This window comes from Pogonomyrmex barbatus, unplaced genomic scaffold (assembly GCF_055798465.1).
Source record: "Pogonomyrmex barbatus isolate J1 unplaced genomic scaffold, ASM5579846v1 scaffold3, whole genome shotgun sequence".
Taxonomy (NCBI): domain Eukaryota; kingdom Metazoa; phylum Arthropoda; class Insecta; order Hymenoptera; family Formicidae; genus Pogonomyrmex; species Pogonomyrmex barbatus.
Window position 1 is genome coordinate 21051235 of NW_028297127.1, and position 27096 is coordinate 21078330.

The 27096-nt window shown below is 33.7% G+C and overlaps 5 protein-coding genes across 10 annotated transcripts in view; 2 read left to right on the forward strand and 3 right to left on the reverse strand.

Annotated features, from left to right (window-relative positions):
• Mef2 (myocyte enhancer factor 2) overlaps positions 1–7421 on the reverse strand; it is a 71983-nt gene extending 64562 nt beyond the window's left edge. For all 3 annotated transcript variants that reach the window (XM_089078950.1, XM_089078949.1, XM_089078951.1), the window contains exon 1: positions 6803–7421. The gene's annotated coding sequence lies outside the window, so the exon portion shown is untranslated. The remainder of the gene's footprint in view (positions 1–6802) is intronic.
• Positions 7422–11009: 3588 nt separating this feature from the next.
• LOC105429569 (Poly(ADP-ribose) polymerase 16) lies at positions 11010–13950 on the forward strand. 2 transcript variants are annotated; one of them, XM_011642633.3, is made up of 7 exons: positions 11010–11218; positions 12031–12378; positions 12445–12600; positions 12684–12893; positions 12991–13156; positions 13236–13368; positions 13443–13950. In XM_011642633.3, the coding sequence occupies exons 2-7, from the start codon at positions 12043–12045 to the stop codon at positions 13600–13602; spliced, it is 1161 nt and encodes a 386-aa protein (XP_011640935.2). In that variant the 5' UTR covers positions 11010–11218; positions 12031–12042; the 3' UTR covers positions 13603–13950. The 2 variants fall into 2 exon arrangements, with proteins under 2 accessions (XP_011640935.2, XP_088935097.1); XM_089078971.1 differs by lacking the exon at positions 11010–11218 and adding an exon at positions 11225–11369.
• Positions 13951–13968: 18 nt separating this feature from the next.
• LOC105429568 (vacuolar protein sorting-associated protein 26C) lies at positions 13969–16189 on the reverse strand. 2 transcript variants are annotated; one of them, XM_089078981.1, is made up of 7 exons: positions 15332–16189; positions 15116–15259; positions 14754–14948; positions 14556–14669; positions 14372–14468; positions 14172–14297; positions 13969–14084 (listed from the first exon to the last, which is right to left on the reverse strand). In XM_089078981.1, the coding sequence occupies exons 1-7, from the start codon at positions 15386–15388 to the stop codon at positions 14002–14004; spliced, it is 816 nt and encodes a 271-aa protein (XP_088935107.1). In that variant the 5' UTR covers positions 15389–16189; the 3' UTR covers positions 13969–14001. The 2 variants fall into 2 exon arrangements, with proteins under 2 accessions (XP_088935107.1, XP_011640931.1); XM_011642629.3 differs by having other exon boundaries at positions 14556–14948; positions 15332–16186.
• A 107-nt stretch (positions 16190–16296) lies between these two features.
• Positions 16297–19740, forward strand: LOC105429567 (G2/mitotic-specific cyclin-B). Its single transcript, XM_011642628.3, has 5 exons — positions 16297–16513; positions 17108–17713; positions 17957–18196; positions 18831–18949; positions 19032–19740. The coding sequence occupies exons 1-5, from the start codon at positions 16298–16300 to the stop codon at positions 19291–19293; spliced, it is 1443 nt and encodes a 480-aa protein (XP_011640930.3). The 5' UTR covers position 16297; the 3' UTR covers positions 19294–19740.
• A 594-nt stretch (positions 19741–20334) lies between these two features.
• Elp1 (elongator complex protein 1) lies at positions 20335–26854 on the reverse strand. 2 transcript variants are annotated; one of them, XM_089078920.1, is made up of 13 exons: positions 26059–26854; positions 25385–25992; positions 24523–24951; positions 23936–24442; positions 23619–23839; positions 23136–23542; positions 21953–23060; positions 21627–21820; positions 21288–21549; positions 21023–21159; positions 20786–20943; positions 20641–20698; positions 20335–20563 (listed from the first exon to the last, which is right to left on the reverse strand). In XM_089078920.1, exons 2-13 carry the CDS (start codon positions 25817–25819, stop codon positions 20502–20504), a joined length of 3978 nt encoding a protein of 1325 aa, XP_088935046.1. In that variant the 5' UTR covers positions 25820–25992; positions 26059–26854; the 3' UTR covers positions 20335–20501. The 2 variants fall into 2 exon arrangements, with proteins under 2 accessions (XP_088935046.1, XP_088935047.1); XM_089078921.1 differs by lacking the exon at positions 26059–26854 and having other exon boundaries at positions 25385–25499; positions 25561–25701.
• Between the last annotated feature and the right edge of the window lie 242 nt (positions 26855–27096).

The window sequence follows — 27096 nt, forward strand, 5'->3', positions numbered from 1 at the left end:
CGAATATGAATAGGCCAAAATGCGATTAAAACGCTGATTTCGAGCTTACACCTCGAACGCCGCCGATTCGTCTCCAAGAAATCGGTGATACCGGAGGCGAGAAAGGTGAAGCGAGGTTTTTCTTTTTTCTTTTTCTTTTTTTTTTTTTTCCCCAATGCATGCGATTCTTGCGATTCCGCGCCCGAAATCTGCGCGTTAGAGCTTCGCTCGTGATCGACCGGAAGCGCGACATTTTAAAAATTTCGCCTCTTCAAGTGGGATGCGTTTGACGTAGAGCCGAGTATAAAAAGTACGAACGATGCATCGCCGACACGTCCGTAAAGTTGGTCTTTCGCATTATAATCCGTTGCGGCCGACGGGTCGTATCCGTTTTGCGGGTAATAGTCATCCGACTATAATCTCATCGTATGTGCCTTGCGTAACGCGACTACTGAAGTAGTCGACGTAGAACAGAAGAGTTTACGTGCCGGGTAGGCAGGCAGATAGGTAGATAGGTTCTCGACGGTATCTTCTGTATATACTAATTGATATTGTGTTTTGCGTGTTACTTGGTAAACATGTAAACAGAGTGCGTCATCTGGCCGATATCTTTGCGCCGATGATAAAATACACGACTTGGTCTCTCCCTTGCCTCCCATCAAACGTTTAACAATGCTAATATAGTAGTCCCGCGACCGTAGAAAGACCGGAAAAAGAAGAATTGGAGAACATATTTCTTTTTTCAAAGAATAATAACGATATTTCATGTACGTACGTGACACATATTTCTATTTAAAAGGAAGAAAAATATAAATATACAACGTATTTTTAATCGTCGATTTTTAAGTCGAGCGAATATTAATCGCGTATTAAGAGCCTCGCATGTAGTACGTAATGTATGCGAAAATCAGGCTCGACATTGAATTTATTAGTCACATCGCCGATATCACACTTCCTACAATATCGGCGAGGATCTACGACTAAAAGACGTTAGGATAATGTAACATAGACACTTCTTATCTCGTCTACCCCTGCTTATTAGAATGAGAAAGGAACTCTGGTTTCTGACTATATCAAGGCGATATTAATGCCGACGAAGGTATATATACAAATTTGTCTAGAGCGGGTTGATAAGATTACATGTCGCGATAGAAGCCGTTCCTTACGTAATTTGGAATTAGACGCGGCTCTTCAAATATTGTCTATTGATAGCGAAACTATCTGCGCCGGATAAAATATCAAAGAGACCAATCAGAAAATTTGCAAACGTTCAATTTTTAATCCCACGGCTAATTCGTAGATACTTTTATACGGGATCTTAAATGTGTCGCCCCTTGATAAACCGATATCAAAATTTAAAATTACGATGATGCAAAGTGAGATTTTTAGGTAATAATATCACAGATATTTTTCAAACATTGTCTTCATAACAGAGAATAAATTCAGTTTCAAATTAAGAATTCAGTATGACGTATTACCCATTTTTACTGCATATTTTACATTGTCATGGTTTTCGATTTATGTACAATTTATACGATAATTTCTAAAAATATGATATATTTTATTTTTAAAAAACTGCTTTCGCATCTACACATTTTTATACTTCTTTCTATGATATTTATGTATTTGCACATTTTTCATACACTAATTTGCGTTGCTAATCATCGGATGACCTTCACAAATCATGTCATTACATTTCAATCGTGTTACATTTATGCAAAACTATTATACATATTACGTATTCACATATAGCCAGAATTTAATGAGCAACAGTCAGTGCAAAAACTACTTGCAATTTAATTTTAATTGAGCGATGCTTATGACTTTACTATATGCGTATGCAAATATATCATTCTATAAATCATCGATTAACTCTGTTCGATCATATATATATATATAAATAATATTGTGTCGTCGAATCGTTTAAGAGCTATGTAATCAAACACGGACTTTGCGTTCTGTCACGTGGTTTTATCGCCGAATACTTACAAGTGCTAAGTATTTATCCGATGGTAATACTACGATTGCCCTCTTGGGTATTAATTCTTCCTAAGTGACATTTCTTTCATGGGCTCGATATATCGTGATGCATCTTTACGACTATTATGATCAAAGTATTGTCCATTTTAGCTCTCTTCATGACTTTCCATAATTTTTAAAGATTACACAATCGGAGAATTCATAATTGGATTTTATAAAGTTGCAAATTTATCTTGGAAAATTATTTTACTTTAATCAATCGACCTTTGCCTTTCAATTTTACCTTCAATCGAAAGGTCCGATCGAATCAAATTAAGATAAGAGTTAACGCTTCGAAGCACTTTTCAAACTAAACGGTGTCATAGCCAACTTTTATGCATTATCTTATTATGCATTCTTATACATGTATATTTAAGTTAAAATTAGAATTCAATTATCAATTGTTGTTTTTTAATTAACAGTTTTATATCCATTAAATGTGGCTTATGTCTTAAAAATGCAGAGAGGAGTAACATAAATAAAATGCAAATCACTGAAAAGCGGATTAAATTGACGAAAATATAACGAAAATCTTTTTGAATAATAAAAATTATAAGATTATAAAATTTTGCTTAAAATTAAAAGTCGGAGCCCTTGTCTCTATGAATAATTTAAAGAACATATTTTAATACATATATATATATATATATTTGCGATAAAAAAAGTAGCAACGTATTACAAAATTATGATATATATTGCTTTTTATCGCAAATGTATACATTAAAATACATACATGCATTAAAGTACACAGTTTTTTTTTTAAACCAGATTATCCATATTATTCTGTCAAAGCTTTCAAGGAAAATATTCCACGGTACAAAGCAGACAAACGAGATACTTTTGCCTTTGCTTCGCTTCGCTCTTTACTTCATCTTCTTTCGTACAGCTCGATAATATTCTCAGCACGAGAGGGAGCTTATCTTTCAATTGGCCCTACGTAAACAGGGACAGGAGTTTCATTATCAGGAACTCAAAGACGATCCTCTTGATCGTCTTGGACGTTCCCTCGGCACAGACAAAATTTCAGCACGTGCGTGCACCTTGAAAAGACACCGGCAGACCACCGAATAATTCGGAAGCGAACCGGTTCTGTTCTCCGCCGAGTAGAATGGAGCGAGTCAAACGTTAGGTCATCCGCGCATACCCGCGAATTTGCATAGCCTCGAGGACCCACATTGTGATACGCTTTGTGTTGCGTGAGGTCATGCGAGGGGCCGCGTATTGTCGCGTGGCATGTATTATATTGTGTAGGTCTAGGTTTATTCCTCTCGCACTCCCCTGTCGAGCCGCGATAGGCCAAGACGTCGAGATGCCGCGATAAGCCGGTAGCCGATAAGCCGAAACGCGCGTAAAAGAGCGAACGCGCACGTCTTGTGTGCACGCCGTTGTCTCCCTTGGCATCTGCATTTTCCACGTTTTCCGACGTTTGGAAAAAAAAAAAAAAAAAAAAAAAAACGAGGAAAAAAAATGAGAACGCGTGCGAAAAACACCATTTCTCATCGGGATCTTGATAACCGATCGTGTAACTTCCTCCCTAGGGAGAAGAAGGGAAACGTGAAAATTTTTATTATCGAAGATAATAGAAAAAAATGACGATGGAAAAAAAATTCACTTTTCACCCTTTCGTTGGATAGAAACGTGAAAAGAGGGTGAGAAGTAAAAAATTTTTCCATTATCTTCAAGTAGCGAATATTTTCATTTTTCGTACGTTTCCTAGGGAAAAAGTTACATGATAGGTATCCTTTTTTGTGATAGTGTTTCGAATTAATGGTAAACGCTAAATGTACGACGAATAACGCAAATCTCCGAAGTTTCATATAATTTATAATTTCGAAACTTGAGGATAGAGCTCCGTATATAATTTGATACAAGCGCATAAGAAATGTTCTAATGCTAATAAATCATGTAAAGACAATAAACCCAAGTTTGAGAAAAATGAAAAAATGAGGAAATTAAATTCTAATATATCTATTGTAATTGTGCAAAGAGGGCAGTCTTAGGATTTCCAAAAGGTCTTGCATGTTACATCCGTGTAATTGTGCGAGAGACACGATTAAAAAGGATTTTAAAAAATTTTTTTTAAGATTACAGCTTTTCACTGGTCTGATTATTCTAATCTGTTGACTGCGTTTTCCATACAAACGTACCAAAAGTACTGTAATATTCCATAACATTTAGTATAATAATGGTCGAATAAGCGTAATTTAGACCTTTGAGTAAATGGGGCAATATTTCCAGTTATATAACTAATAATTAATTCGATAAAATATCATAAAATTAATGATTAATTTTATTATTGGAAAATTATTATGTTATACCCTCGTTTATACTCCGCAAATTCGGTCACCTCGTTTGACCTTTTTGAAAATTTGCAATATAAAGAATAATAATAACAGCAAATAATTATATACATACATATATACATATAAATGAATAATTTGGAAAGTTACATCTCCCCGATCCAATTCCATATTTCTCAATCATTTCAAAACAGACATGGTTGAAAGATTAAGATTTCAAACGTAAATCTGATTATAAATGCTTCTGTTACTGATCTCTCAGCTTTAGCTTTTCTTACGAAACATATAAGAGAGCACGCACCCACACAACGCACACGCATATGCGACACAATCGAGCGACAACTAATAAAAAACTAATAAAAAAAATCCTCCTTTCTTAACGTGAACCGAGTTGTATATTTTGCTGCATATTTAAAATTTTCCGAAACGATGAAAATTCAATAGTCGTAGGAAATACGTATAAAGTACATTTAAAAAATATATTTAATTTCCTAATTCATGTTTAAATATTCGAGAGCTTCGCGGTTCTAATATTTTTTTGTACGAGCTAAATCCTATCTAATCGCACGAGACATCGACGAGCATCGAACAACAGGGACAAAAGTGTAGCAATAACGTTTGCATTCGCGCACAGATTTCTGCATTATCGGTGGAGATTTTGCGAAGGCGGGATCGAACCCGTCGCAGATGGCGGTACGAAACGGCACGTTACGAAACAACACGTTTTACGCTATAGCATTTAACAACAACCGCGATAGGAGTTCGGTATCGCGGAGGCGATGTCGTCGTGCCTTTTATCGGTTTAAAAGCGAATTTACGATCGTAAATTTTCATCGTCGGAAAAAGAAGTACAGTCCCTCTTCCCGCGCGCTCCATCAAACACGCTCGTTAAACATTTTATGCGTTCTTTCCAATCGGCGCGAATCGATAGTCGATGCATGACTTAATTATTTCGCGACGACGTAAAAAGCTCGAGGTACACTTTTCACTTACATAGGAACAACAAATTCGCAGAAACGAGAAGACAGAAAAAATTATGCGTAAAATTGATCTAAAAATTGAAAAACTGGCATTTGTGCCTGCTAACGTAATCGTTATTATTCTTATCATATCCGCGTGAAAATGCCACAACGTGCAAAACACGTCATCTCGTGGACTAAGGGAATGAGTTTTTATAGGAAATCGTAAAGAATCACGCGCGCATACTCACGCGCGTCATAGACACGTGTCAGTCCCGCACGTACATATATTATTAATGATCTTTATATTAAATTGCAGTGCACGCTTTGTGAGAATGCAAAAAAAAAAAAAAAAAAAAGAGAGAGAGAAAAAAGTTAACAGCATTTAAGAATTGGCGGATGATAGTAATCAGCCGGCGATAAATCATCCCGCGTAACAACGAGGTAATAAACAGCGATGGCACAGCGGCGATGTCCCGACCGGAGCAACTAGTGCCGGCAGAATCTCCAAAGGCGTGGTTCCTCTTCACCGCCGAATTTCGCAGATTTCGTGCGACACGACCGGATTCGATCGAGAGCGTGATAGGAAGAGAGAGAGAGAGAGAGAGAGAGAGAGAGAGGGGGGGAGGAAGCAAAAAGAGAGGGAGACATCTCTCTGGAGTTAGCTTCCATATTGGAGAACATCAGCTGGCTCGAATCCCCGATTCCCCCGACACGCGAGACATCCGATTGTCTACAGATGCTGTCACCCTGTCCCCTCCCCCTCCCTCTCGTCCCACCGTTCCACAAATTCCGAACGCAAGTTGCACGCTAACGTCAATTTCAGCTTCTCTCCCATGGGATCCCCTGGATGCTTCCGATCCCCCGCCTCCTGCCCGTTCCTTCCTCCCTGACTCTTCCCCCCTTCCTCACCGTTGAAACGCGGATCTACCGGTTTCTTGCGACGAGCATGCCAGCAATCGCGAGATCGCCGAACGCCCGTCATCTCGCTGATCATCGATCCGAAGTCGCATCGCGAGGGGGATCAATAAATCTTGCCAGCGAGGCGTCTCGCGATACGTCCTGCTGCATCTTGATACATCCTGACGCGCATTCTGTCGCGCGACCTTCGAGAGGGTTAAAGATTCTTTTCACTATTCTTCGTCTCTCTGTCTCCCGTTCTCCCTTCCCCTCCCCTTATCGTTCTCTCTCTCTCTCTCTCTCTCTCTCTCTCTCTCTCTCTCTCTCTCTCTCTCTCTCTTTCGCTTTCGCTCTCTCACTCTCACTCTCTCTAGATCTTCTCTCGCGCGCTTCGCTCCGCGGTCCATCGAAATCGGAGACCGAGACATGCGTACGTACGTAGATACAGCGTGCGCGCGCGCGCGCGTGTGTGAGTACGTGCGGCTGCTGCGCGCTCGCGCACGCACACGGGAGCGTGTGTGGGTGGGCATGGGTATATGTGCGCGCGGGTGTGCGCGCTAAGCGAAGGCCATGTCCGACAGGCTACTCTGTGACGGATGACTTTTGAAAAGGTAAACAGGCGAGGGAAGACGATGTGCTACTCACGGTTTTCCTTCGGCGGCTCCAGCCGCTCCCACACGCTTTTCCCCCGTCGTGTGCGCCTGTCCCGGTGATTATTTGATTTTGTACAGCAACATTATTGTGCGTCCAGTCCAAAGAAGAAAAAGGAAAGAGAGGGAAAAGAGGGAGAAAGGAGGGGGAGGGAAGAGCGAGAAAGAGATGGAGGCACAGAGAAAGAGCGTGACGAACGAGGGAGAAAAAGCAGGAGGGAAAAGACGATGATAAAGAGAGAAAGAGTGAGAGGAAGACAAACAGAAAGAGGCAAAGGATGAGGGAGGGGGGGGAGAGAGAGAGAGAGAGAGAGAGAGAGAGAAGAGAGAAAGAAAAAGACACACACCGAGAGTGCTTGCTTGATCAAAAGCACAATTTTCGTGACGTCATCGGCGGTCGGGCATGCGCGAACGTATTTCGGTGATTTTCCACGCACGGCGAAACACGTGCGACGAGTCGGTCGACGCCACTGCTGCTACCGCACACAGCACTACATATCGCTAAGAAACGCGCGGCATTATCGCGTCGGAGCAGCGGCACGGACTTCCACAGATACCGAGCGCGATTCGCGAGAACCACCGCGGCTGCCGACATCTATCCATCCACTCCCACTTGTTAAGTGACGTACACTGACGTCACCGATAGTTTACCTTGAAGCCGCGTGACATTGAGCCGCAGGTTGGCCAATCGCGGCGCCGCGAAAGTTCCCACGGCCATCACGGGTCGGGTTCGCATTGTGCGCGAACATTGATAGCCATCGTCCGCGAAATGTCCAGGCTAACTTTGACGAGATTTACCTCGATTTTTTTCTCGAATTAATTCGAAATTAAATTTCGTTAAATTTTGATTAACTTGCTCGACAATTAATACGATCGTCGGGATTATTTTCAGGAAAATTTATAATTCATTGTCTCTTTTAATTTTTCCTTTGGCAATTTTGAATAAAAAAATATTAATAATTCTGGATTGATGAAAAATTTGATAAAGATTCACTTTCATGTTAAATCACTTTCATGTTAAATATTACTTGTGGGCAAATTAGTTTCAACTTATTCAATTAAATACTCGTTAGAAAAACGTTTAAGAATAACAGGCGATGTAATTACTACATAAAAAAAAAGCCAGAAATTAAAATTTAATTATATTGTCAAAATTTTCTGTAAGATTGTGGTGATTTGAGATCGTTAATTTATGTATTATTATTTCAAAATATCCTTAAGTAAATAAAATAGAAAAAAATAAGTATGTGCGTAATATGGAGTTATGCTAAAATTAAAGTATCGTTTAAACTTAGAATGTACCATACTTAACATGCATCGTATCGTCGTAGACTAATCGCTTTCGTGCTCGAACAGAAAGATGAAGTCGATATCCCTGGCGACTGTGATTATTTCAAAGTATCCCCCACGGCGAATGTAACCCTTCCATTCGTAATGGAGGACAAAGTATGCCATTAACATATCACGCTCTTATGTCATTAATACAGCGACAATATTTATGAAGTCATTATACCCTTGAGAAGAAAGCGTCGGTATTTCAAGAACGTTCACAGTTCTTTGCAATCATCGTTTTAAAACTGGAAAGAAACATAGCTTTTATCCATTTCCACTTATTTAACATTCACCTACGCAGTAAAAAATATTCTCTTCATGTTCCTGAAACCTTATGCACGGGATTTATATTAGTAGAGCAAGGCTAAAAGGATCCCTAACAATATAATCATTTCGATCCATCAGATACCGCAATCTAAAGTCATAGTCCCAGTATATGTAGCGTCATATGTAGAGACCCAAGTTTGCGATTTGTATCAGTTTTGTATTTATTAATACTTATTACATAAATTTTGACAATCATCATATACATGTAAAACCTGTTTCTTTTAGCTAACTTTCTTGCACTATTCATCTATTCTTCTTTTTTTCTCTAGCAAAAAAATAGAGAGATAAGGAAGAAAGATTAATTGTGTAAGAAGTTTAACTAAAAAAAAAAAAAAAACAGACATATGTGTGTGTGTGTGTGTGTGTGTGTGTGTGTGTGTGTTTTCATATATATATACATAAAACAGTATGCTCCGATATATGACTAATTTCAAGTGAATGGCCGTTCGTATACATCTCGCTTTGAGCTGAAGTTATTCTTATTTTTCTCGAGCATATAATTTTATTATGTTTGTTTGATTGATATTTTCCTTGGCGATGATGTTCCTCTCGAACTGAGAAAATTCTCCCCGAGATTTCATAGAGGAGAGACGAGAAGGCGTGTCAGCTCGTCGGTGTCGCGCGTCGCGCGCGCGACGTCATTCGCACGCCGGCATGATGTAAGACGGGCGCTAAACTGCCGCTCGTGTCTCTCGTGCTAACCAGTAATAAACGGGTACTCACACGAAACCTCGGCCACACGAACATTTATATGCATATAATCCCGAGATCACACGCGAAAATCCGATAGAGTTCACCGGGCCGCCTGGCGCACGATAGAGAGACCTTAGAAATATCTCATCGCAAAATTATTCTTGCCGCGTTTTCCTTCTTCTCTCCTTTCCGAAGAAAGGAAAACGCAAAACTTTTCTCAAACGCGATTCCAATTACAGCTTTCAATGAAACCTATTGAACTCTGTTTGTCTTAACAGTTTAAAGTTATGTATGTCATTAAAACAATGGCAAAAGCGCAAGAATTTCATAGATTGTTCTATTGCGATTGTTCTGCGTAAAAATGGAGCATAATCATCTGAATTGTTTGAAAATGATCTAATTTTTAAATTTGCTTTGATTTCAGAAGGTATTCATAATCAAAAGTTTTTATCATCCATTAAGAAAAATTTAAATTATATTATACATATACTTTTTTCATGAATATATTTAAAATTATGTTATTTTGTTTATCTTTACACAAAGAAATATGTCTTTTTTAAATTTTGATAAGTCTTTGCTATTATTATATAGTTGATGCAAGCTTAAATTCAATTTGTTGAATTACATATGTGTTTTCTATCGCTATTTTTTCCTACACGTGAGGGTCATTAATGTCTTGACATATAAACTTACATGAGTATTATATACGTACATATACATTTTGTATATATATATATATATATATATATATATATATATATATATATATGTGTTCTGATAAGCATAAATTTGCGTGTTGAGGCATTTGCGTTAACGATACACCGTGTATGCATACATACGTCTAATCAACTTTCCTCTTTCCTCTTTTGTATTTCGTCGCTCGCGCGAAGTCGCACGGAGGGAAACGCGCCGCGGGGAACAAATGAAGACGGCGAAACAAACGGAGGGCGAAATGTATATGGCACAGGTCGCGAAAAACATTAGGAAACATGTTCGCGATTCTCCTGTAAGATAAATTTCTCGTGAGACAGAAATAAATAAACCTACTCTGAACAGAAAAACGCCCACGTGTGGTTACGCGATTCATTAAATACTGATCGCGCGCGATAAGGTTGCAAATCAAGTATCGGAAAATGAATTCTAGAATTTGTGAGTACCACAGAGACAGTTAATCTTTTAATACAAATCGTTATTACAAATCGTTCTTGTTCATTTCTACCAATGTAGATTAATCTCGGTTCTCTTTCTTACTCTTTAAATTTTTAAAACTAATTCTAAAAAAAGAACGATAAAAAGTAAGTAAATCGAGATTAAAGTTAATCTACATTAGTAATTAGAAGTGGACATTTATTTTGTGCAATTTTAACTTTGCATTCATTGAGAAAAGAAAAAAAATTTCACAAAAAGTAATGATTAAAAATAAATTATTAGAAATTCATTTCTCAACTCAAAACAATAGATTTCCAAAAATATTAATGTTTTAAATAAGAATTAATTTGCTTAGCTTTTTACTCGAAATGACAAAGTCAAAGATTATTTTATAATATATATCTGTAAAATAATATAAAATTTTATCGCGTTAATATGCTGTTGCAAAGATATGCAAGTTATTAAAATTGTGATGCTGTTATAAAATTATATATTATTCTCCTTTCATTTAGCCGTTATCATATTTTTAAAGTTCATCAACTATATGCTCTCACAATTATATGATAATTATTAAGTTATCGATGTATATCAGTAGTTTATCCAATAAATATAAAAAAACAATATATCGCGTCATCTACATGCGCCTTAAGCGTGATAAATATCACTAGATATTTCATATATATATAATATAAAAAATAAAATATTCCTAGACGCTTAAGAATTCAACATATGGCTCTCATTCACATATTACTACACGTATCATATATACATTTGTTATTTCTCCAATATCATAAGCTCCGCGATATTTTATCGTTGGGATCGAATGCGCAAGTATGTTAGTGAGAGTAATTTGGGACAACAAGAGAGATAAAAAATTACCTGCGTCACTATGCAACTTCATTAGTATATGGTAAATAGTTTTTCAGTAGCGCGTGTTTATTTATTTTGGAGTTTGCTTTGCCTGTGCTCCAAGGTTCACTGAAAATTTTATAATATACGTAACACGGGCTATGCATTTTTCAATGAGTTTTAGACAGCATTTATATACTTTGTTTTGCAAGGCGAAACTTCTTTTTTTCATTTACATGTGCTTAGAAGATTGTTAATGAAACAACAATGTTTATGCATTATGTCATTATACACTTATTTGTCAATGTAACCGACAATAAGACTTGCTAATATGTAAATAGCATAATATATCTCAACTATATTTAGTATTACACGTGTTAACACAGTATTACACGTTGTCAAGTTGTAGTTTTACATATGTATTTATATGAAAAATTTTCGAAAAACTTCCGAAATTAATGTTAAATTAATTTTAGTTATTAATGTCAGTCCTGTCAGTTGTCATATTGTTATAAAATTGTTTTCTATTATTCTCTTTTCAATATATTATTTATTATTATCAATCAAATCTATTATTTACCTTTAATAATATTAAAATCAAGGTTTTCAAATCAGAGGTGTTCCTTTAGGCATTTTAAGTCTGATATCTCATAGTATCCTGATATTAGGAGAGTTTTGAAAAAATTTTAAAAATATTTACACATTTTCTTTAAATGTTAACTGAATTATAATATGTTAAAATATTTAAAGAGAAAAAAAGGAACATTCCTCTAAGAGTAATGGATTTTCTGACAATCAAGGATTACAAATGATTTTAAACACGAAATAAGCATAATTAATTATGAAATATTCGATGTTATATTTTCTTTACAGATATAAGAGTTAATGAATGAGACAATGGCATATTCCAATCAAAATCACGAGGCAACTAAAGGTATAACAGCAAAACAAAATGGACAATATGAAATTCCAAATGAGAAAACTGTAACCAAGACTGGCTTAGATATATTGTATACATCACGAATAGATCGTGGTATAACCGATGAAGATGTGGAGAAGAAGATATCATCACTGAAACATCTCCTGGAGAAAGACCCAAAGGCTGCTGATTTAAAGTGGTCTCTTTTTGTTGCGGCATCCAACACTTATCGTTACGATAGTTGCTTAAAACCATTTCCACCTATGTACATTAAGAATGAATGCAAGGATATTGAAGCATTGGTATTATTCCTTATATATTTATAGAATGTTATATGATGTTTATTTGATACATTGCTTTATCTGCAGAGGAGAGCTATAGAATCAGTTCCTCCCTTGCCCGTGATATGTAAAGAACTTAGTGAGAATAGCGTCTATGAGAATTATGGTGAGACAATAGAGTTACTGTATTGGGTATTATTACGATTAAGAGACCCATACGTCAAGAGCGTGGAAAGAGAATGTGTAAGTATGCATGTCTCAATTTCCAAGATGTCAGAGATCAAAAAATACCTCATAGTACATCACGAAATTTTAAATTCTTACAGTATAATTCCATACTGAGGAAAGTGCCATTAGAGGTACCAGTTGCAGCTCCGAATCTTATATTTCAAGTAACAAGCGCGAAACAATCTGCAGCTGAAGAGAAATGGAAGTCAAGCGCTAAAGGGAATTCGACATTTTATGCGTACCACGGCAGTCGCTTAGAAAACTTTCATTCTATTGTGCATTACGGTTTACAACAAAACATGTGCAAAGTATATTCTTATTTCGAATTGAAATTGTTTCTGTTACTTTTTATATTGTAAAAATTATGAAAAATTGGCATGCATTTTAAGTCATATATTATTTCAGAGATCACAATTTGGTAAAGGAATATATCTTTCAAGCGAATTAGGAGTGAGTTTACCATATAGTCCTGTGGGTTACGGATGGGGAGGTAGTCTTCTTGGGAGCGAGATAAGTTGCATAGCTCTCTGTGAACTTATTAATCATCCTAACATAAAGCGAGGAGATTCAAGTAAGTGTCTAGTGTGTTTGCAAGAGTGATTTATAATATCATGTCATATTTAGAAAGCAAGTGTACAATTATGTTTTAGAACATGACGCACAAAATACATTGAATGATTCGATCGCTGGACGAATACCGAACAAATACTTCGTAGTAACGAATAGTGATTTAGTAAGGATACGCTACTTACTCGTCTATACTCAAGATCTCCATACAACTAGGTAAGTTCAATCTTAAATATGTAATATATCAACTTTGTGTGATCACACAATCATTACTATAAATCTTACTTCAGTACTACTGATAGTACGGGATTATTGGCATGGTTCAAACAACACAAATTATTGACATTTATGCTCGGCTACGTCGTGCTATTAGCCTCAGTTGGACTAACACAGAACAAACAAGTAGAAAAATATTATAGACTATTTATTCAGAAAGCAGGATTCGAATAAAAGAAGACTGCAAATTTATATGATTTGACATTGCGATAAGTTGAAGTCTCAATATAACAAAGAAAGACTACAAATGCTGTATTTTCGTAAAATAGAGCTTTATGTGCCAAGATATCGAGATATCGCAAATGTTACAAGTATTTTAAGAAAATACACAGAAAAAAGTTTCAATCAAAAAAGATCATTCCTGTGATTTGTATTTTTGGTATTTATAGTCTTTTCATATATCAAGTCTTTAGTTATATAACAAACTTGTCCATGGTGCGTATGTATGAAAAAAAATTATCTTTTATATACATTTTTTAAATATACATGTGATAACTGAATAAATATTTTGTATGATAAAAATTTATATATATAAACACATTATTTTAGAAAACATTTTTATTTTTATAACTTTTAATATCGCGAGAGTATAATAGGAAAGTTCTCGGTGACCAAATAATCGTCTTCAAATACAACAATAAGATTTACCTCAAATTCTGAAAAAAAAAAGAATTATTACATCATAAATCTCTGTAGTTCTGTTTTAACAGTTTTAACAACGAAAACTACAATAGTATTCTTACCAACTTTAAAATTACTAGTACTTAAAGTAGGGCATGTGAATAACCTGGGAAATATCATGTAGATCGGAATAGCAAGATTCGTACAAGCGTTGCCTTCTCCGATTTGTATATTTTGTATCTCTGTTGCTGCAACATATATCTCTGTCAATTTTGTTACTACAATGTGATATTTTTACGTTTTTTTTTTTCCATATTCTTACCATCTCTAGAGTATCCTTCCGCACATCCGCAAGTTTCTACTCTCACCAATTGTAACTCTATAGACTTTATAACAGCCTCACATTGTTCAATCACTACCTACAAAAAAATATATATATATATAATTCTTAAAGATTAAATACTCTGAATAATATAGTGATAAATCAAGAAGAAACAGTTATGTACTTCGCCTGTCAAAGGTTCGGAAAGTTTGCAGTATAAGGAGTCTAATCTGCCCGAGATGCAAAATCTTGGTACATTGGCTCTGTCCCGGGTATTTTGTAAGGACTCTGGCATTATCTTAAAGAACACAATCTTACTATGATCTTTTTCCACCTTAGCACTTGGTTTATCTTCAACTATGAACTCCAATGACTTGCTCACATCTTTTGCGAGAAAGCTTCTTTTTATATCACAGCGTATCAGATACTGTATATTTACAAAAACACCATGATACGTTTCGTAAAGAGATTTGCTTCCTCTTGGCTTTAACGGCAATTCAAATGGTATTTCCGTCTTACCACTTGGGATCTTTCCTGAAGGAGCAACATCCAGTGTATATTGTACTAATTGTATCGGCTAGAAATAGTCATATAAAATAAAAATAAAAAATTAGTTTCTGTTATATGTAAAAGAAAAATTTTATAAATTAAATAAGCTCATTAAATTATTAAAAATTAAAAAAAATATAATATACATCATAAACTTTTTTACAAATTAAATAGCTTCTCCATAGGAATACTAACCTTAACCGAATTATAAAACGCTTCGAAAATACCAACATTTTTGGAACTAAGCTGCAAATTTACTGAGCCTTCCATAGTGAGGAATATACCATCGTGCTTTATATCTGAATTGGTTTTTAACAATATTAGACCGGCAACTACCTCCTACAATACATATAACCTCAATTTTGAATTTGATCCAGTAGAAAAAAAAACATAAAATAATGTTCAACCAACCCCTTCGTGATATATTTTGCTCGCGCGTTTCAATTTTATGTCTATATTGATAGACATCCTGGTAGTCTATAAATTTATTATTTTCTCTTCTTTTTCTTTTTGACACCTGTCAGCTCATCTGTCAAGCGAAATCGCACGTCGTCACTATATTCGAAATCTTTCAATTTCACAAGATTTCATTCCAATATTATATTCGGTGCTATTCATCAATTGCCAGAAAAGATAATAAAAACTCGTCAGAAAGAATGATAGACAATCACTGTTTGCATCGTCCAACTCCGAATGTCCGAGAAGAAGAGTCAAATAGAATAGCTGTCACTAGAATCAGCTGTTCATCGAGTGATCATCAGATGTCCAAAATTTTCAAATCTGGACAAATCATGGACTGCAAGACATTTCGTTACAAAAATCATCAAGAGAGCGATCATCAGAATGATCATAGCTCTTTCTCAAAATAAATCACACATTGTACGTTTCTTTTTCTTCTTTTTTTAATATTGGCCGTGGCTCAAAGCAGGCTATGATACAAAAATGAAAATTAATAATTGAAATATATCGAAAAACAATAATAAAGTCGAAAGTGCTAAACGAAAATGATAAAAAAATGTGATATAATGGGCGAATGTCGTTCTATTCAACGGTCTGGAATTATAAAATGATGCCTTTTTATACTGACATTCGACGCTCATCTTTAGGATCAATATCAGTCACGTGAATGAAGTTGATGCGGAATAGGAAGATTTAAATGACTCTTTTTTTTTTTTATCATGTCGTCTATTTTGACGGTGAAGTGAGCGTCGAGCGGTAGCATGAAAAGGCACCTATATGCGTCCCGCACTTTTCGTCAACCGTTTTTTCTTTCAGAAAACCGCCACCTCTAGCCACCTGGTCGCAACTACGAGTCCACGACAGCCCGAGCCGGCGTCTGCTCGTAGGGACATTTCCTGCCGAGCGGCGGTTCGGCCAATGAGAGAGACCCAGCGCCGCCCCGCCTCCGTGCCGGCAAACAAATTCAAATCGACAAAATCGTTACTGCCTGAGAATCGCCGTAGCTTGAGGCTTCGATTCTGTGCGGCTTACTTCAATCTTTCGGAGGAAGAGACGAGGATACGTGTGCCGTCGCGAAAATCAAGACTTTCCACGCGACTGACAATGGCGACGAGAAATCGGACGGCGGCCACGGTGAGCACGAAAACCAAATTTTATAAAACTAAAATCCGTGAGGGATGGTCGACATGTCCGTTGGCCTTAACGCCTGACATCTTTAAATACCCTCTTTGATACTTTTTAAAAGGCGTCATTGTGTCCTCGTGGCTCTTATCTATCTTCCGATTAGAATGGAAAATTTACTTTTCAAAAAATAGTTATAATATTATCTCTCTTATTATCGCTCGTACGTAATGTTTACACAACATCGACGAGCGAGGAACGTTAAGTTTTTTAAGCATTAAAAACGTCGTGGTCATTGATTAGGATTTCTTTATTGATTTTTAAACGTATAAATAAATCGTATAAAAGATTTTTATACGTAAACGGAATAATAACTTTGAGATAATGAATCGGGACTGTTGTTCTCTAATGATGACTTACCGTAACGATACCTATACATATTACTCCATTCTCATCATTAGTTTTTCTCCCAACATTTCCCAATATTTCTTAATATTTAAAAGAATATTGTAACATATTAAAAATATGCATTTTTTTTCTATATTATTTCAAGCTTGGAATCTTTTCTTTGAATTTTATCTTAAAAATTTCTTTTTGTATTTGTAGATGAAGCATGTAAACCAAGAAAATATCAAAAACATAAAGCCTGCCATGGTGGTTGTGCCATCCAAAGGGAAAAGAGCAGCACTCGGTGAAATAAGTAACAAAGTTAATACATTGAGAGGTGTTGAGCCCATCGATAGGATTAATTTATTGCAAAAGAAGAAAGTGACAATACCGAAGCGGCAAGCTGTGAAACCAATAGCAAATGCAAACGAGAATCCACCAGTGCAAGTTGTAAAACCGGTTATGAAGACATCGTCTTCTAATGTAGACAACAAGTCCGAAGTGGTCAATGTACCAGCGGCTCCCGTTAGTCAAAAGAGAGAGGAGAGGAATTCGTTTTCAACGGATTTACTAAAGTTTGAAGACATTGACGAACAGGACAAGGAGAATCCTATCCTGGTTTCTCTCTACACCAGTGACATACATGAGTATCTAAGATCATTAGAGAAAAAGTTTCCTATTAAGAAGGGATATTTAACGGGTCAGGAAGTCACCCCTAAAATGAGATGTGTACTGATAGATTGGCTGGTAGAAGTACATCAACAGTTCCGACTGATGCAAGAGACGTTATATCTCACGGTCGCAATTATCGATCGTTTCTTACAGGTAAAAAATGCAAACGATGGAATTTATGTGCTGCGGGTAAACGGGTGTTTCAATAGGATTTCTTTTTATTCTGAATTTTTTATTTTCTTTTCTTTTTTTTTTCATCTTAAAAAGAAAGAAAAAAGATCAATGATACAAAAAATTTAACTAAAAAAACAACTTAATTCTGTGCTATGAAAAGAAAATCTTAAAAATTGCCGCGCATATATTTTTTATTATAATTCGTTAATTTCGTTTTTGTAGTCTCATCGGACTATAGATAGGAAGAGATTGCAGCTGGTAGGTGTAACAGCTATGTTTATTGCTAGTAAATATGAGGAAATGTATTCGCCGGATATAAGTGATTTTGTATATATCACGGATAAGGCATACTCCAAGGCAGATATATTACACATGGAAATGATCATTGTGAAGAATTTGGACTATTCGTTCGGGCGACCATTACCGCTGCATTTTCTTCGAAGATACAGCAAAGCTGGAAAGGTAGCTTGCACATATATGCGTGTATATATACTATCGGAATTGTATTCGCGTTATTTATAATTAGCATTATTACTTTTTGAATAATAAATTAATTGACTTTCAATAAGAGCAATTGGGAGTATGGCGCAATAATTAACACGCATTTAAAATATAAAAATATATTTTATTTATACATTATAATGTAGTGTAACACAAACGTTGTTTTAACTTGTTTTCAAATTATCTTCATTGATGTACAAATATTTCCATAAAGTTTCGCAAGTCCGCAATTTTCCTATTTTCGAAATTATGTAATAGGTGAGCGATTCCTAATCTCCTAGGAATAGTTTTCCACTACATACCGGAAATATAAAAATTGCGGACCTAGGAAACTTTCTATAAAGCTATGAAATATCTATATATCTTAATTATTTGAAAACAAACCAAAACGTTTGTATCACGCTAATTCTGGTAATATGAGAATTAATATATTTTAAAAATATATCTTTATAAAAATATTTTGAACAGAATGCACATTAATTATCGAGCTATGCATCCTTAATTGCACTTTTATTAAAAGTTAATTAATTTATTCAAATTTGAGTCTATAGAAATTAAAGTTTTTGAATAATAATATTTAAATAATTGTTTTAAGGCACTTCCTATACATCATACGATGGCCAAGTATTTCCTTGAGCAAAGCTTGATTCATTACGAAATGTGTCATTATCCACCTAGTCTCATTGCTGCAGCAGCAATATATCTAGCATTTCTGTAAGCAACTAAATCATCTTATGTTCTTATCTTTTCTATACCTCATAAATTTCATAAATTATTTAATAAATAATTATTGTAGAATTTTGGGTAATGAAGAAGAAGATGTAGGCAAGGTTATTTGGACAGATACTCTAGCATACTACAGCACCTATTCCAAGGACGATGTGTTACCTGCAGTACGTGATATAGCTGCCATAATAAATAACGCAGAATCAAGTAAATACCAAGCAGTGAGAAAGAAGTACGTCCATGTAAAGCACATGAAAATTAGTGTTCGACCAGAGCTCAAATCGCCAATTATGCTTTCCATTGCATCTAAAAGCAATGAGATACAAAATTGAGTAGTAGAACTTGTTTGTGACCTCATTACGATTCTAGGATGTTTTCAATAAGGTATTTGTCTGTCGCGCATTAGATGTCAATGTCAAAACACAATATGAATCTAATTATGGACATTATGGTTCATGGAGGTCGCGTTTTGTAAAAGATAAATTATGGATAAAGTAAAGTGCTTTATCGCAATGTAATAAATGTCGCTAGACATTTAATGCACGAACTTCTTATTGAAAAATTCTCATACAAAACTTCTCATACAAAAGCTGAAAAGGAGACGTATTTATAAATTATATACAAACATTTGTTAACATAAGCATGAAAATTTAATCGGGTAATACTGATGAACTTCATTTTGGACTGCCGTAGTGAAACTAGGTACAACAAGAAAACTATAAAAAAAAACATATCTTTTATAATGAAATATTAAATAAAGCTTTTAGTTTTTATTCCTAGCTGATTATAATAATATTTTAATTTTGATATAAGTCCTACACAGATGCTTTTGATGTCACCATTTGAAAATATGTGAGTATTCTAAGACATATTTCTTTTTTTTTTTTTTCTTATGCTTTTATATTCATATTTTTGTCAAACGTAGTCTATCTTAATTAGTATATGAGTCTGTCGTCTTTTGATTACTATTTTGAAATATAAATTGGATAAAAGTTGTATTGTATAGAAGGAAGAAGTGATAATTTTTTGGAAATATCATATATCGCTTAGGAAATTTTTATCAATATAGTGATAAAGGAGAGAATAATTATAAATTTTATATTACCGTATCTTATAATATGTATATAAAATAACTAGTATATAAGTACTCGTGCAGGCTTGAAGCATGATAAAATTTTATATTGTTAAGCAATCCAAATTTTAACATTTCCAAATTTAGATAGTTTAATATATGTATGACTATTTTAAGATCAAATACAAATGGCTGCTATATTTAAGCCGTGTTTTAGTTGCAAATTCAATTATAATGATATAGATTAAATTACAAACTCTATATACACATGCTTTGTAAATAAATAACTAAATTACTATAATTCTCTCGTATTTCAATTTTATATTTAGTATGTATAATGACAAGACTTATATGTATTAATACAATGTATGTATTCACAATATTCTTAACCTATTTTCTACGATTCTTAACATCTTTTTATTTTTACAAAAATTCTTTAATATTCCCCATTTATCTTCGAAAAATTTTTTAAAAAATACTTGTTACATCTGGTGTTGCAGCAACTTCGGGAGGATATATTAAACATTGTTCTGAAAAATTAAAAGCAAAAAGGAACATAAATCCCAATAAATGTAAAGTATCATACAACTATTTTACAAGTACTTACCCACTGATTTAATAGGTATAATAATCTCTTGAAGATGTGCCTCTGTATAAAACGTTTCCTGTAAACAAAATAATTGTAAATCTTAAGAAATGTAAAGTATATTTCAAAAATCGTTAGATCGGATGTTTCTTATACTGATTATTACATCGATATAGGTTAAACTTGTAGGAGCTAATCTATCCCAAATTTCAGATTTTTTACTTTCTATCAGTTTTAACAACTTGTCCATTTCAACTTGGATTTTTTCTGCTTCGTCATCAAATTTGAAATATATTAACACTTTTATAAGCTCGTTCCATTCATCTGTAAATGAAAATTAACGTATTTAACAATTTGATATAATAATGCAAATTTATTCATTACATCATTTCTTCGAACAAACCTTTTTCTTTATAAACGTCACTAACGATCTGATAAAGGGCATATATTAAACTTAAATCTTCAAACATGCTGCCTTCCTTTAGATTAAAAAATTTCCTCGCATGTTTCCTACGATTCTTACTTGATCGATAACTTTTCCTGAAAAATAATGTTATGTTTTTTTACTTTATGTATAAATATAAGATCACATAGATATAAAAAACAATTGCATCAGTGCAACATTTATACATAATATTATAAGATAATTTGGAGAAGTAAATAATTACTTAGTAATTGCAGATATTTTCGACCTTTGACTTAGATTAGAATATATAGTACTGAGTGTGTCTTGAATGTTATCCGGAATTTCTTCATTGCATCCTGATCCTTTATCATCACAGATCTTTTCGTTATATATTCGTCTTTCACCAATTTCCTTTCTCACTATGGCAAGACGTGACGTATATTGAAGAAAATCTGTTATCTTTTTATCCAATTTTTTGATCACATATTCCGCATGTTCCTTTACTCCAGGCTTAATATGTGTCTCTATAATAAAATAACAAAGTTTGAATATATTACATATTAAATATTGATTTATGCTCGATTATTAGTTATTCTTAAACCATTCAAGTCTAAACGTTGAGAATCAAGTGCTATTCTTATTGCTTGTTTCCAGAATTTTCCCTCGCATAATAATGCAATAGCTTCCTCGTTGTGTTTCATATAGTCTTTTAATATTGTAGCTGCATGTTCATACTTTTTCTCATTTTTCAAATGTTCAAGTAGCGTTTCGTAAAGAGCATAGCTATCTACTGGTCTGAAAAAATTAATTTCTACATAATATGAACTGGACAATATTATTATTAATATATAATTATTAATTCTAGCAACGAGAAAGTAACGATAATCTTTTGCATATACATATATAAAAAAAGGATTGTATCTTTACCCTAAATTCATTTCTTTTGATAATGCAATCGCATCTTGCCAATCATTGCCTGTCATGCTAAACATTTCTAAAGCTTTGTGAAATTGACCGCTTCTATAATACATCATACCAGCCTCTGAATATTTACATTTACTTGAGAGAAAATCTCCATAGATTTCAACCACTTTTTGATATTCCGTACTATTTTTCTCAAATGTTTTCATTGCTATCTTGTATAAATCGTATTCACGCACTAAAGTTAGGCATTCTTCAAATCTAGACAGTTCTTTCGATAGACACTTGAATGCCAATTCATAGCGTTTAAGATGCATATTAATAGAATATTCTCTGTAATTCTTGTCTAATTTTTTTAAGTCATTCAAGAATGGAATATACTCTTTGGGATCCTTCGACGATTTGGAAGCTATGAACATTGTAAGGTCAAAATCGTACATGCCTAATGCAACATCATATAATGTGTTGATATTTACAAAATGCAGTAAATATTTCAGGATTTCGCTGGCGGATACAGAAGAAACACATTGCAGTGATTCTTGTGAATCCTCGAACATCTTAATGTCCTTTATTTTACGAAGTGCATCTTCTAAACCCTGTCTCTTTTTATTTTTGACCAAGGTTATCAATATTGGCCACATAAACTCACTCGCATCCACCCGGTTTTCCATAACAGCTTTTAATATTTTACAAACTTTGTCTACCTTATTAATTGTAGTTTTCTTAGTTTCAATATCAGATTGTACAGCATGATTTTCATAACAATACATATACGTTGTTTTAGTGACATCTTCATCACTTAATTCTGTTAAAAACATAGTCAACATATTTATATTTCTGTGTGCAATATCCGTTACAAATTTTTCTATATTATCCATAAATAATTGTGGATTGTGATCGTACATCAAATTCAAATTTATACGTTGTTTCGTCATTAATTCAAATGCTGGCAGATAATCGCAGCTATTAAGGTAAGACTTTAATATGTGCAATAATAATATTCTTGGCTGTATACACTCTAGATTTCCTCGTGGCATCTGTAGAATTGTTCGCGAATTTTGTGGTACTGCTATTATTATACGAGAATCTCTTTCAAGTCGTCTGATATAGATATCTATAATAATATACATTATAAAATCAAATATAATGCTATAAAAAAAAAAAGTAATAAAAAAACATATATTTTTACCTGCATGTAACTCCTCCTTATGATTAAGATTTAACCAAGGTTTGATAGTTAAATCATGTTTTTTTAATTGCTCTATACCAGTTTTGCTTAACGGAACACAAATCAATGTGGCTTGCAGTGTTATAAGGAGCAAAAAATGAGAATGTACATAAAAACCTGTAATATTCTTAACAATTTCTCCATCAATGAAAAAATTATTATCATGAGATAATGCAATAATAACATCGTTTGAAGCAATTTTTATAACTTCCATTTGAGAACATGGCATAGCAAATGATATTTTTGTTTCTTCAAATTGCCCATCTTTTGTATACTTATATACTTTATTCTGTGTTATTATATAAGCTGTACTTGCATCGGGAGAAGAAATTATGTGTTGTATTGGATCATCAAAAGTATAAATTTGGCTATAAAAAGAAAAATGTTTAAATTTATTACAAATATTATTTTACTTTTTTTTTACTGATTAGAAAAATTGCATACCTTACTTCTAAACGGTTATTAATCTCTTTATCTAGAAATAAAACACACAAGAGATTTTGTTTAGCTGTAGTTACAGAATACAACATAATGTTTGATGTAAACCACAAGAAATGATTCAGGTAATACCATTGATTCTTTAGTGAGTTATATGCAATGTCGCATATTACGTCACAATCAATACTATACGTGCGTAGAAATTTATACATTAGCCCTTCATTTTCCTAAAAAATGCAGAATAAACCATATATAATAACAGATGTGTGAACTTATATTATTTTTTAATTTTGATTTATATAATGTATATTAATTAAACATACCATTTCTTGCTTGAAAAATATTAACTCATTGGTATACAAAATAGCACAGAATGCATTACTGTTAATTAAAGAATTCTCATCTTTAACATTTGGTGCAAAGACAATTGCATTTACTGGTTCGTCAATATATAAAATTTGATGTGCTAATGGTGGCGGAACAATTCCATCTCTGAAACCAGTAACTAGAATGTTGTGTCCATCAATAACACAAACTACAGCTTTATCATCTGCAGTTTTAGACCAGCTATGATTCACGCACCAATTAACTGGATAAAAAGAGAATTCATTTTTTGTTACAAAAATCAATTCTTTTCTATTGATGTCATTTTCCATACTACTCCATGTTGTGTATATTAGTGGGTTATCTTCACGAAAAATAAGAGTTTGTTTAAGGTACCAATGATAATTATTTTGAGTCCACAACTCTACCAATGAGCTATTCACATCTGATTGATGATAAACAATAGTTAAAATTTCTGAACATGGTGACCAAAGCAGATCTTTTATCTGAAAGATATCTACTTAAAAATTTGTCACTTTTAATAATTCAGATAGTCTTGTCCATTTTATCTTAATATTTAACATACCGTTACTTTTTGCGATTCATAGGGAAGACACAATTCCGAGTATTTAAGACCGTTCTTTTCAATGAATGCAACAACAAGTCTATTATCTCGTCTTTGAATCGTTGCAATTAAACTTCCTGATGGATTCCAAGCTACATTTTTCTCCAATCCATTGAGTGGTTCGCTAGTACTAAGCAAGACACCCTCTCTGCTAAATATTTTTAACTGACGAATTTTTGTTTTCTTGTGTAAAAAACTAACAACAAATAAAGTGCCATCTCCACGCCAACTGATTTGCGTGGAGCCATCATCAGTCTCATTCGGAACCAATTCCTCTGGTTTTGCTTGAGCTGCTGCTTTACCCTTTGAACCATGAAACTGAGTCTCCTTTTTACCCCAGCCAATAGTAACAAACGAATTTTGTCCAAACTCTTCTAAATATAAATTTACCTATAATGTTAAATACATAATTTAATAAATAGAATAAAATTTAAATGTTTCAATTTTAAAGTGTGTTTGCAGAAAACTTCTGAAATTGGCAACAGACTTATTACAGTCACTTTTTGATAACAAGTACTTGATAACAATAATAAATACAACAGATAACTATAGTCATTCATCATATTGAAAAGATTATAATCAAAATTTGATCCTCTCAAATTAAAATTGAACAAAATTGAACAAAGGTCTTACAAATTCTTCCCATATAATAACTAAAATTATAACAAAACCAGAAAGAAAACAAAGTATTTCTGAGTAGATTTTCTTATAGGAGATCAAAGTCTGATTCAGTGCAGTCAGAGATAAATAAATAATAAATACATATAGTAAGCACATAATAAAACTTAATAATAATACCCAGTTTAAAATTAAATGATATTACCTCTGACAAAACAAGGCAGTCCAATATCATGGTAACCACAAAGCCAGCACCAGTTACAGCTGCAATGATTTCATGATCTGGACTGAATTCCATACATTGCAAGCCACTTTCGAATCTAGCTAGTACAATGCTGTTAAAATCCTGTTTACTGAGTGGGTCGATTTTAATAATAATACCTGATTTATAAGCAAGGAATAATTCATGTAAAGTGTTGCAGTAATCTAATGAGACAATTTCAGAGTTATCAAATTCACCAACGAATGCGCAGGTGAAATCGTCGTTTCCGCTTGGTAATACATAAATATATTTATTCAACAGTATATACGCGTCATTTGCATTTATAATACATAATGCATCCATAAGTTCTTTCCTGTTTACATTTTTCATAAAGTCGAAAGACTTATGATACCGATGATAAATACTTAAATTCCTCATGATTTTTGACCTGTATCACACAATGTACGTCTCTTTCTTTCTTTCTTTCTTTCTTCTTTTAATTTTTTTTTTAGTTGAAATGAATGCGAAAGCCTCAAATCTCTCTCTTAAATCATACAACACTTTTGTGTTTTTAGTCTCAATTTTCAGATGTCTTCAATTTGTACTGTGACCTATTGTATTGTGACGGTTACAGGTATATTAAAGCATATAACATACATTCTTGTATTTTTACTCACAATGACACTTTTTTCTCTATTCGCTCTTACTTTTTTGTTTTTTTTTTCTTTAAGTTGTTCCCGGGCGGGAACAGTTATGTGCCTTCAACTGTCCCGGTTATACGACACAATTCCTCTATCTTTTTACATGTGTTGAGAACCGGGAGGTTATGTTATTGAAAAAGAAGATAAAATTCACGTGCAAACTAAAAATTATTAAGATAATATAAAATACATTTTACAATGTAAGAGGCGTCTTAACGTCGAATATTTCCGTGTCACGAATAAGTAGCATTATGTCAAATGTCGAAAAGTAATGTAAATAATACACTTCTCTTATTTTTTTTTCTCAAGTCTCGCAACAAACCACATAAGATCAAACAATTTGAAAACGAGGTAAGAGTAGGAGCAATGAAAATATATAAAGATTCCTAAATTTTCGTAGGCATGCGCAATTATGTTTGAGTTTCTCCCCCTACGTCTTTGTAGATTATATTCGGTGATCAAAAAGAAAATTTACTAAATTTCGATATATAAAATCACAGATACTAATGAACTTCATTTTTGTAATTTTTACTTCGTTTCAAGTTACACAATTGATCCCCAGAATTCTCTTTTATCATAAATGATCATGAATTTAATAATTTATTATTGAAATATTTATGTTAAAGACCATAAATTTATATCAATAATTAATAATATTGATAATTTGGAGTTGTATCCTTTCGAGCTCTTTGATCGTCACAAAAATTTGTCCGGGATTAACAGTCTTTAAGGCCATATCACAGTATATACAGTAGCGCAATTCTCCCGATTTTAGCATGTACAAAATTGAACTGCACATGCGCAAGATAAGTAGGTAACCAATCACGTAACTAATTTTCTATCATATTTCTTCTCGGATTTTTCTATAGCGTTCTCTGTCATTTAAATGTCCAACATACTAGCGAGAACAAACGTTTGACATATAAAGTGAAATCATAAAGAGTTTATTCTGTTAAGGCGTATTAAAGAAAATAAATAGGAGTGTTCAGTATATTGAGTATATTGAGAATATTG